Source organism: Cibotium barometz, chromosome 48 (genome assembly GCF_041138505.1).
Source record: "Cibotium barometz isolate CiBa-2024 chromosome 48, ASM4113850v1, whole genome shotgun sequence".
Taxonomy (NCBI): Eukaryota; Viridiplantae; Streptophyta; class Polypodiopsida; order Cyatheales; family Cibotiaceae; genus Cibotium; species Cibotium barometz.
Genome location: NC_141093.1, coordinates 1,453,210 through 1,465,806, shown reverse-complemented (window position 1 = coordinate 1,465,806; position 12,597 = coordinate 1,453,210). Strand labels below are relative to the sequence as shown.

The 12,597-nt window shown below is 42.7% G+C and overlaps 1 protein-coding gene across 1 annotated transcript in view; it reads left to right on the top strand.

The window, feature by feature from the left end:
- Window positions 1–11,658, top strand: part of LOC147610691 (DUF21 domain-containing protein At1g55930, chloroplastic-like) — a 128,106-nt gene extending 116,448 nt beyond the window's left edge. Inside the window, 6 exon segments of the mRNA XM_086785129.1 lie at window positions 8,383–8,474; window positions 8,773–8,838; window positions 9,603–9,719; window positions 9,806–9,988; window positions 10,814–11,303; window positions 11,306–11,658. Coding sequence (XP_086641255.1) covers window positions 8,383–8,474; window positions 8,773–8,838; window positions 9,603–9,719; window positions 9,806–9,988; window positions 10,814–11,303; window positions 11,306–11,439 — 1,082 coding nt within the window. The 3' untranslated portion in view covers window positions 11,440–11,658.
- The last annotated feature ends 939 nt before the right edge of the window (window positions 11,659–12,597 follow it).

Below are 12,597 nucleotides of genomic sequence, written 5' to 3'. Positions count from 1 at the left end.
TGAAGGAGTAGTTTATTTGGGTGACAACCATGCATGCCAGATTCTTGGCAGAGGTGATGTGAGGCTTGTGCTTTCAGATGGCTCACAGCTTATGCTCCATGATGTCAGGCATGTGCCTGAGATCAAGAAGAACTTGCTTTCTATTGGACAGCTTGATGATGCTGATTATGTTACCACATTTGGTCGTGGAAAGTGGAAGATTAGTAAGGGCTCACTAGTTGTTGCCAGAGGCTCTTAGGTGGACACTCTTTACTTCATGCATGCTAATGTTTGTCACCATGCTAATGTAAATGCAACCGAGCTGTCGGAAATCTCTATGTGGCATAGCCGGTTGGGACACATGAGTGTCAAAGGAATGGAGCAATTGTCTCGTTTTGGTTACTTGCCTTTTCTAAAGTTTTCAAGTTTTCAGTTTTGTGAGCATTGTATAGATGGCAGGCAACTCCAGTGCCCCCACAAGAAAGCTCTTGGACAGAAAGATGCTCAGTTAGAGCTTGTGCATACAGATGTATGTGAAATGCCTTGGCTTTCTTTGGGAGGGGAAAAATATTGTGTGTCCTTTATTGATGATGCCACACGCAAGGTGTGGGTTTATCCTCTTCGTTTAAAGAGTGATACATTCTCAGTGTTTGAGAAGTTTGTTGCTCATGTTGAGAATCAAACTGGTAAAACACTGAAGGCTTTGCGTTCCGACAATGGTGGAGAGTATATGTCCAAACAGTTTCAAGACTTTTGTGATGCTAAAGGCATCAAGAGGGAGCTCTCTACTCCTTATGATCCTCCACAAAACGGGACAGCAGAGAGGATGAACAGGACCATTCAGGAGAAGAACCGTTCTATGTTGTCACATGCTGCGTTACCTCATGGTTTTTGGGCTGAAGCTGTTATGACAGCCGTTCATCTTATAAACAGGTCACCTAACACGAGGCTTGGTGGGAAAGTGCCAGAGGAAGTATGGACAGGGAAGCCTCCGTCCTACAAGCACTTGAGAGTGTTTGGTTGCGTTGCGTACGTGCACATACGCAGGGAAATACGCACCAAACTTGATCCTAAGTCTCACAAATGCATATTCCTAGGATATGGTGACAGAGGTGAAATGGGGTATAGACTTTGGGATCCAGTGAATAGAAAGATTATACGCAGCAATGATGTCATTTTTGATGAAACATGCATGTATAAGGAGCCTGCAAGGCAACAGGAGCCTGGCAGAGTCATCTTTGATGATGATGGACATCATGGACAACAACCAAGGGCTGTAAATCAGCCATTACAACAACAAAACCAGCCCTTAAGTGGTGCTGAAAATGGTCCAAATGGACAGCTAGAGATGGCAGAAGATATCCCTATGGATATCCCACAGTTTGAGGATATACCGGGCACGATCTTTTAACTTTATGGCATGGAACAGGAGCCACCAATAGGTGATATGCAGGCTGGACAGCAACCTGCAAAATGATGGTCATTGGGTACGGAGGTCCACAAGACCCTCCAGACCCCCTGACAGGTTTGTTCCAGGGGTTGACTACTTGATGCTCGCTGACTGTGGGGAGCCCTCTTGTTATAAGGAGACTTTACAGAGGGCAGACAAGGCTCTTTGGGAGCGTGCTATGAAGTCAGAGATGGATTCTCTACACAAAAGTGGAACATGGAAGTTAGTGCATTTGCCTACAGGCAAGAAGGTTTTGCCATGCAAGTGGGTTTACAGGCTCAAAGTTGCACCTGATGCAAAGCCAAGATACAAAGCCAGGTTAGTGGCAAAGGGCTTCAAGCAGGAATATGGTGTGGACTTTGATGAGATCTTCTCTTCAGTGGTCAAAATGACCACACTTAGAGCTGTATTAGCTATGGTTGCTCATGATGATCTGGATTTGATTCAGATGGATGTGAAGACTGCTTTTCTTCACGGTGATCTCCATGAGGAGATATATATGCAACAGCCACGGGGTTATGCAGTGAATGGAAAGAAGAAGCTTGTATGCAAGCTGAAAAAGAGTCTTTATGGGCTCAAACAGGCACCAAGGAAATGGTATCATAAATTTGATACATTCATGAAATCCCAGGATTTCAGGAGTGACGTAGATCACTGCTTATACACCAAGAAAGCTTTGGATGGCAGTCTATTGATCCTCATCTTGTATGTTGATGATATGTTGATTGCCGGGAAATCTCGTAAAAAGATGGATGCCTTGAAGAAGAGGCTGCATCAAACCTTTGATATGAAGGATTTGGGTGATGCAAATCACATTTTGGGTATGCGGATACTTCGGGACAGAAATCAGCATGTGTTGTATTTGTCTCAGAAGGAATACATTGGCAAAGTTTTGCAGAGGTTCAATATGGACGACGGGGGGAAAAAGACGAGTACTCCTTTGCCTCCATATGTGAAACTCAGTGCTATGGACAGTCCACAGTCGGATAGTGACAGGGCTGATATGGCCAAGATTCCGTATGCTTCAGCTTGTGGCAGTCTCATGTATGCCATGGTTGCTACTAGGCCGGACATTACATTTGCAGTGGGAGTGGTTAGTAGATACATGGCCAACCCTGGCAAGAAGCATTGGGAAGCAGTGAAAGGTGTCATGAGATACGTGAAGGGCACACAGGATATGTGCATTTGTTTTGGCAAACAGGATGCATTAGTGCATGGTTACACGGATTCGGATTATGCCGGTCATCCAGATAACCGGAAGTCTACTACCGGTTATGTGTTTACATTCACAGGAGGTGCTGTGTCATGGATATCCAGGATGCAGAAGTGCACTGCCTTATCTACTACAAAGGCCGATTATATTGCAGCCACAGAGGCTTGCAAGGAGGCATTATGGCTATCTCGGTTAGTGGTTGATTTGGGTTATACAGGGGATATTCCATTGTTGCATTGTGACAGTCAGAGTGCCATCCAGTTGGCAAAGAACCCTGTCTTTCATGCAAAGACGAAGCATGTGGATGTGAAGTATCACTTCATCAGAGAGGTGAGAGAGAACAAGCTGATTCAGCTTGTCAAGATTCATACGGATGACAACCCGGCTGATCTGTTGACAAAGAGTTTGCCTCCAGAGCGGTTTGCTCATTGCAGACACTTGATGGGCATTGGATGAGGCCAGTTTCAGCCTTGATATGGCCTTGTGTATTATCATGTACATGCTGATTTTTTCTTTTCCTTCATTTAAGGACACTTTGCCTCTAAGTGGGAGGTTGTTGGGGTAAAGGCATTATGCCCACCCTTGTAGTGTGTACAAGCCCATAAGTTTTATAGTACATAGTACACTTAGTACTTTTAATGTACTAAGTGCACTATGTGTACTAGAGCAAATATACATGTGTGATAGGGGAGTCACACACTCATACTTTTGGGTTGACTTATCCCCACATGTCTCTCTCTCTCTCTTTCCCTTCTTCTCTGTGTGCGTCTCCCACATGAAACCCTAATTCTCTACAGCTGAACTTCTATAGCTCCTTCAAAAAGGTTACTGACTGTCCTCCATTTGTGCATGCTCTAATGCACATGAGGGCTGCTTGGTCTTGCTGCTTTACAACTTCTGTGGTGGTGGAGTTAGCTTTAGAGATCCAAACAAAAAGGCCTATGCGAGACTCGACTAGCTCTTGAGAGATCCACCCAGGTTGGAAGTGAAGCTTTTAGAGCTCTTGGCTGAGTGGATTGGGCAAGGACTTGTTTGTCACTGTACTTGGAAATCTCATGCAAGGCACCCTCAAACTTGTACTTGTAACTCTCTATTGGAGTTTAATATTCCTGGGGGGGGGCGCCCGTTCTGGTCCCAGGGGTGTGTCCTGTTTTTTGTGTTGTTGTTTGGTTAAGCATTATTTTCATTTATATGTGTTTAATTACGAGATTAGGGCTCTCTGATCGAGCACATTACACTAATAACAAAAGAACATACCTTCTCGATGACTTTTTGGGGTCATAAAAGTCCTACCTGAAATTAATCTGACTTGCTATCAGCTTCATATATAAAGGCAGGTCCAGGGTCATTGGATTCAGATACATCAGTCTCACACCTTGCAAGGGGGCCTTCAAATTTGTAGATTCCACAGCACCTTTGTTAGCTCAAACACCTTCTTGGCAAGGTAAATAGTGGTTCAGCTGAGTATCCAGGGCTGGTACAACACCCTCTGCTGTTGTGGATGGAGTTTCCCCTCTCTAGGGTTGATGCAAACAAGAAAGATTTCGTATATTTCGTTGTTGCATCAGGTTTCATTTCGTTCGTCTCTCCAAGACAAAACAGAGAGGTTTCGAAGTGACACTTGCTATATAATACAAGTCTATACCATAGAAAGTGTCAAAAATTGGAAAATCCCAGCAATTGGGTGTGAAAATAGTGGAAATTGAAGAGCTAAATGAGAAATTGGGGAAGATTTTGGTGATTGAAAGTGAAATTTTGGAAAATTTTGACTTACGTACTTGGTTTGGAGACGAAAAAATTTTGCTCTCCCCCCCCCCCCCAAAAAAAAAAAGAAAAGAAAAAAAGAAAAAGAAAAAAGGAAAAAAAACGTTTCAGCAAAATGGCATTTCGGTCAAGAAGTTCTTCCTTGTTTCTAAACGTTTCATAGGTTTCGTAGGGGATAAAGCCGGTTTTCATGTTACCATGGACTGTTGACGTGGTAGCTGCCCGAAACACGAGTAAGAACAGGCTACCAGCAGCTAAACACCATCACAGGAGGTGTAGCAGCTAGGATACAATGAGGCTGACCTGTACGGCTGATCTGGGCGCAGTCGTGCAACCCTACATGTGGCGGTGCAGTTTGTACAATCGTTCATACAACAGATGGGGGTTGCACAGCAGCAGCTCAAGAAGGTGGCAGCAGCTCGAGAAGGTGGTGTATCTGAGATAGTAGGTGCCTAGGAGAAGGGATCCCCTTGGAAGGGGTGGTAGGTGGGCAGGTGGCCATGCAAGGCAAGTATGGCATAGTTGCTGGCTAGCTCACCTACCAGCCCACACTTAACAAGAATGGGTTTTTGGGCCCCCCCATGGGTACCCAAGGAAGGGCGCCTTGTACAAATGAGTGTAGAGGATGCCCGTAGTTGTAAATGACTGGTGTCCAATGTAAAGATGTTCACACACCATAATAATAAATGCGTGTGTGAACACTTTTACATCAAAACTTCGGTCAAGTTCCAATGAGATGTTGGCCATCTTTTTTTCCTCTGATAGTGTCCATGCAAAATGCCAACCATGTGTCAACTTGCAAGGTCATACAGAGTCTGCAAGTGGTAGTGCCTGGCATCCTCTGCACTACAGGACTGGCCCACATCAATACATGCAGCACACGAAGACAAGGCATATATATAGCAAATCATCTAGATTCTTATGCAATCATGCATGATGCAAATGCACACATACTTTGGAATTCTCCTGTTTACAATGCTTACACTGTCAGTTGCTGATTATGTCCTACCAATGTGTTGACAAATGCTGTAGCCAAAAACATTACATAAATTTGCTTAGTATTCAGCCATGCCATGATAATATGCCTATGCAGTAACCTCATAATGCACCAAACAAATGATATCCTTAAAAGATATTTCAGCATATATATATATATATATATATTACGCCGGTTTACAATGCGGTTCAGGATGTTCAATAGACGGGACAGACAAACGTAAACCAAAAATGGAATAGTGAAGGGTGTCTCAGACAGGAAGGGTTGGAGAAAAGAAAGAGGGGGGTGCGGGGGGCGGGCGGGGGGTGGGGGGGGGGAAAGAAAAAATAGAATAAATAAATATCTATCTATATATTCCTTCTTTTTTATTTTTCAAAAATGCAATAGATTTCTTTACCAAAGAGACAGAGAGTTTCTTTTATATATATATATATATATATATATATATATATATATATATGGAAAATTGTCCAAAAATATATACTAATGTCTGTGTGTGTGTGTGTGTGTGTGTGTCCATCTGTGTACTTTTAGCTCAAAGTTCAGCATATGAGCTTCCCAAATAGCTATGCTTTATGACCATGTAACTACACATGTTTCTATATATAGCATCAAAGTATCAAAGGTAACCATGTTAATGGTGGAAAGTAAAAATATTAGGAGTTCTCGCAGACTTAATGGTGGCAACCATTCCCAACTATGCATGCATTGCCATTAAGTACTAAGCGGTCCACACATTTGAACTATGCATCAGTAGTCGTGTTTTCAGCTTGATTGTCTTCTTGAATCATTTCGGAGAAGCATGTGGTCTTTGCTAAAGCATTTAAAGCATCTCTTTTCACGAAGAGTCTCTCCAACTCATCGTACTTCAGCTTCAATGCTTGGAAAGGATCCAACTCCAATTCAAGAGCGATGTTGGCCCCGAAGTGTGTGAAAATATGCCCAAAAAGGCATTACCCTGCCCAAAAAGGGCATTTAATGTGATATTTTGGTCTTGTACTGCTGGCCGACAGGCCTTCTCTGGGCCGACCAGCAGCCCTTCCACATATATAAGAAACACTTCATAAATCAGCAAGAGGTACAACATATAATCAACATCAACCGACTGCTGCTGCCGGCACTACCTCTGCAGCAGCCTGAATCATTGATCATCATCGTTTTTCAGTAGCAGCAGCCGTCGGCTCCCTGCACACAGCAGCCGCCTGGCTACATACAACTACACCCTCATCATCGCTTCCAGCAGCATCTGCGTTTCTGCATACACCATTCTGCTGTCGGCTATAACCCCTGCAGCAGCAGCAGCCCGGCAACCTCCTGCAGGTCTTCATCATTTCAGCAGCACCTATGCAGGTCTGCGTTTTTTCAGGTACAGCAGCACCCTCGTCACCAGAGCCTGCATCCCTGCGTTCTACAGACATCTACTACCTTGGAGTGCAACCGCAGTCATAGACACGAGCCTTCAACTACTTTGACTACTTTGACATCATCTTTGCTTCTTCGTCGGTCTACTACTTAGAGTCACCTCACATCAGAGAGCCTCTTGTATTGGATTACATTCGTCATTATACATACACTCATTCATACATTTCATGCTGTGTTGATTTGCTCTGATCTCTCACACATCTGGTTCTTTCGTCCTTTTTCCCTCACACAGAGTAGTAGCTACTTGTGAAGTTAATGGCTGGCCATCCTTGATTAACCCAACTAATAAATGCTTAACACAAGAGAGGACCTCTTCCACCACAACGGAAGGAAACTTGGTCTTTGATACCAATGTAATGTGGCAGATTAGAAAGCCCTAATCTCGTAATCAAACACATTAATCATAACAATGCTAGATGACAGATTAACCAAACAATAACACAAAAAACAGTACACATCATTGGGACTGCCCCCCCCCAAGGAATATTATACTCCAATAGAGAGTTTGAGGGTGCCCCGCACAAGATTTCCAAGTGCAATATGAAAATAGAGACAAATAAGTCCTTGCCCAATCCACTAGCAAGGGTAAGGACATGTCACCATTTGATCTTGACCCTTTTTTGACTTCTGGTGGACGGTGCCCAGTGAGACTGGACGTCCATATGGTATAGTGCAAGCATTGAGAACGGGAGATTGCCAAAGTACATGTGCATTTGCATAATGCATGGTTGCATGAGAATCTAGATGATTTGCTAGATGTATGCCTTGTTTTAGTGTGTTGCTTGTGCGCCATGGGTTAGTCCTGCAGTGCTGGGGACGCCTGTAAAACTGCTGCATGCAAGACCGTGTGTATGACCTTGTATGTTGACATATGGTTGGGATTTCATAGGGACACTAACTTGGGCCAAAAAGATGGCCAAAATCTCGTTGGGACTTAAACCGAAATTTTGAAGTCAAAGTGTCATTTATTATGGTGTGTGAAGACCTTTACATTGGCACCGGTCATTTTCAACTATGGGCACCCTCTAAACCCGTTTGTACCAGGCGCCCTTCCTTGGGCTCCATGGGGGGGCCCAAAAATTCTCTTGTTAAGTGTGGGCTCGTAGGTGGGCTGGCTAGTCAGTTGGCCATACTTTCAATGCACTAGATGCCCATGGCTCTCTCTTCCAAGGTGGACCTGCATGCAGCTATGGAGAATCCCTTTGAGGTCATAGATTCACCTATTTTGGATATTATGGAATGCTGATGGTTATGTCTCCCCCCATCATCTCTCATTGGTTTAAGGCTATCTTTTACCCTCATGAGCTCATTTTACACTTACATGATTACCATTGTATAGGTAGCTAGTCTTTTCCTTTTTTTCCCCATGTCTCCGTATTCTCATGGATTCTTTGTGCAACTTTTGGTCCGATAGACCTATTGGGTCTTTTGAAGACTTTCTTTCTTTTGTTTCTTTCTTTCTCCAGCTCCTTTTTTTCTCTGCTTAAGGGCTTCCCTCCATTCACAAGCTGGTTTCTTTATAAAATCACACGCATGTTTTTGTCTGTATTGTAGCAGATTCTATGTCTGTGTGGAATCTTCTGAGGGAGTTTCGAATCAGGAAAGTCCACATGGCTATTGTACTCAATGAATATGGTGGAACTGTTGGGGTAAGAAATTGCTTGTACCCAGCTGTTACCCTTTTACATTGAGTTCATTTCATTTTTGTACTATCTAGGATGAGATATATCATGGAAACATTGTAATACTTTGGTCTCATAGGCCAATTTGGCCTTTTTGTATACGTTTAATGTAACTCTCTCTCTCTCTCTCTCTCTCTCTCTCTCTCTCTCTGCCTGCGCATTTAGGAGGTGTGCATACATAGAGGTGGTATACAGGTAACAGGATAATGATAGGGGCTTCTTCAATGTATGGTGATAGCATCTCATAAATCATCGTTTGTTCCAGCTGGTCACGTTGGAAGATGTTGTGGAGGAGATCGTTGGAGAGATTTTTGATGAGAATGACTCCAAGGTGAGAGATTTACGGTTTTACCAGTTGTCCAAAGTAAAAGTGAGATTTACTGCATAATGGAGTTGATAGTTATATAGTCTTGTGGATGAGTATATAACATGCACGTTCCTAAAAGGTGAATTTGGGCATGTTCCTGGATCATCTAGGTATATAAAAGTGAGATTTACTCTTTCCTCCATCTACTTGAATACATATGTATCTTGTATGGCCGTCTTTTACCATGTGCATGGTGAAGTCTTTGTTCAGAAATATTTTGCATGTATCATCAATGTTATGTGCCTCACATCAAAAACTGCAGCTTGTTTTTACTTGGCTGGCTGCTACTCTGAAACCGTCTTTGTAAGGTGCCTGAAACCCTGAGCAGATAGCATGTCAACTGACATCTAAGTATAGCTGAGGCCATCCATTCTGTTAGGCGTCTTTATTTGTCTTTCCTTTCTCACCTGCTCTCCACCATGTGCTAGCTGGTCACTTACAGTGTCTGGGTTTACTTGAGCTATTTCAATAATAGGCTCCTCTCAGAAAGAACAGTTACATTCCAATGTATTTTCTCAACTGTGGTGCGTCATTGGTACCTCTGCAACTCCCAAGGAAGAGTTTAGTTGCTGCTTACTGTTTGGTTTAATGTTTACTTAGACTTTCACTGCTCCAGTTAAAGTATACCTCAGGACACATGTTTGGGACTCAGTAAAAGATCCTGAATTCGAAGGGTGTTTTGAAGCCAACTTGTGGGATCTCTAACTGTCTATAGACCTTAACTCCAGGAAGAGATTCGAAGGAAAACAGGGTACATTGTTCAAAGAGCTGATGGTGTCTTTGATGTCGATGCTAACACGTCTATTGAAGACTTGACAGAGGCTTTAGAGGTCGAAGTTCCTGAGGTGTGCATGCTGCTACCCCTTCTGCATTCACGATCTCTTGTTCTGTTGCTTTTTTTAAAAACTTGTTACTTGCTTCATGTTTGCAGGGTCCTTATCACTATGAAACAGTTTCTGGCTTTGTCTGTGAAGCTTTTGGATACATACCGCGCACAGGTGAGAGTATCAGAGTGATTCTTAGGAATGCAGAAGATGAGGGCTCGGATCATAGAGAGGGTGATTCTGATAATCAAGAGGATCGCAAGGAGAAATTCCAGAAATACAGACTTGAGGTATGCATATTAGATGCTTTTTTACATCTGTTGATGTTATCTTATCAGCTCATGCCTGACGTGTTAGAAAGATTTTTTTTTTTGGCGGGTCTAGCGCGAGCTGTCTGAGTACCTGCAGCACGCAGTGCTCCTCATCCACCCCTCAGTTGCACTTTGAATCCACCCTGCTTTTTCTGCCCTCCATCTCTGATTTTTATTCCTCCCAAGCCCTGGACGCTTCTCCAGCCGGGCAGTCCACTCTATAAGAATCCTCCAGGTTATAGTTATCCATTTAGATAGTTTGTCCATATTACAAGATTTTTCCAGGTTGCCTTCTGCTCTGCCCGTACCGGTTCGAGAAACAACTATGGTAAGGATGCCTGCTTTTATGGGCATTTGATGGCGCATGGTTCCCTGACACCCAAGACTATGTTTGCTTCCACTCCCTCAACGGGGGATACCCTCAAATGCAATCCTATTGGAAGGGTATCCTCTAGTGCTTTCTATCTCAGTTGCTTTAGTAATTCCATCACAATAGACACCTTCCTTGCCAGGGTTATTTTGGGATGAATCATTTACTTCGCTAAATGGTGCCATGACTCCTCACGAGACTCAGACCCCAATGTGAGCATGATAGTTATTGGGTGGCTCCATAGTTGATCATCAAGTGTTTCATTTAAGCCATGTAAAAGATGTTTACAATGCTCGGATGTGGGGAAAAAAAGAAAGGAAAGAGAATGAAAAAAAGGGAAGGAAAGAGAATGGGGGCCTTTTAACCCAAATTTTACCTTGAAAGCCATATTACTGTTTATTCTTTCTGAACTAAATTTCCCAATGTGGCTGCAGATCTTGGCAGGGAATGCAAGGAAGGTTGGCTCTGTACGCTTTGAGCGTTTGCATGCATCTGAGAACAGGGTTGTCAGGGGCTTAGAAACTCGAAGTGTCCCACACATACCCAGGCAACACTGGGAAGAAAAGCAAGATGTAGGTTATGAGAAACTGGATGAGGATGAAAGGACTCCCTCATGGGATTCTGACGGGGAGTGCAAAGCAGCTTTTCTCTCGGAGGATGAACAGGAGGATAGCTGTGATGCTGATAAAACCACTCCGAAAAATCGTTATCTCATTGCAGACAGTATCGATGTGGATAGTATGAATGATTTGGAAGTTCCTGGCACAAGTGGGCTTGCATTAGTTGGTGATCAAGAGTTTGATCCAAGTGCATTGACTGAAAGGACCAATTGTGGCCTGGAGAGTGATGATGTCGATATGAGCACAGCAACTGCAGTTGATACACTGTATAAGAAGTGGGAGAAGCACAAGGGATCTGCAGATAAGGAAGACAGCATAGGAGAAAGCAATCAGTTGAAGCAACGGTGGAACTTGAGAGACATCGGAAATTCTATGTAAAACGTAGGGAAGCTGAAATAGGTGTGAGGATCATTCGAAAACATGATGAACAGGCACAATGATCTCTCTGTAACTGTTGAGACCAAGTGCCAAGGAGTCTCCCCTAATGTGTAGCCCATTCCTTATCTAATTCTGCCAAAGTTGATAGGCTTGGGCTATTTTTGTTACAAGCAGTTGAAGCAGTTTGTGTGTAAATTCATAGTAAGAAATGAATAGGGGAGGGACCATTTTTGTGATTTCGAATTATTTCAAAATGAGTGGTAAAAAATACATTGAAGGCAGGTTTGTTTCTGTAGCACTAATAAGAGGCTTTGTCCAGTAAGATGATCTCAATGGAGGAATGATTTGCACTGAGAATCTACCCATTGGAATAGTTAGTGGTTTGAGGAAGAGAGGCTGAGAAGAGGATTTTTGGGTGTATACTTTTATAGCTTTTGAGTATGGTGGAGTAGCCCAAGAAGACCCAAGTATAATTCTGGAAACAATTTTATGACATTAACATATGGTCTCAAAATCATTACTCATTTTAATTAAACACCAACAGCCAGTTCCCATTCAAAAATTTACAAAATCTCAATGAAGCATCAACTCTCCCACATAAGAAATTTCGACTTCAACCAAGAAACATTTAAAAGTGTGATCCTAGTGCCCACGCCATACAGATCACTGCAATTTTATCAAACATTGTCTTTTCGTGTCGATTGATTGCCTCAACCATGGTTTTCGTGCGTGTATTGGATGGCATGGAGAACTAGGAGATAATTATTTCAAAAGAGGAAAACAAATCACGCATGATGTTGATCTTGCTCTACACTTTTACATTGAAAGGATACCTATTTCCATTATAGGTATACTTGTACATAGTTAGAGAACTATGAAAAAAAAATCCCATAATAATTTTAGCTTCTTTCTTGACTACATCACCATATAGTTTAGGGCAATGGGTGGCAAAAAAAATTTAACAATCATGAATCATGTGCTTGGGATAATATCTATTTAGTCACTGATCATAAGGCCGCCTATGCCATATTTGATTACTTGAGCTTAGATTTGAATCAACAATAATGGTATGTTCACACCAAAATCTTGCATCAAAACAACTCTACCCAATGCAAAAAGTGTTTTTAGTTTGAAAATATGTTTAAATTTAGAGTAGTCATTCACATCACACCATGGTTAAGCACATGAGACAAACCCTTGACAAAGCTAAAATAATCATG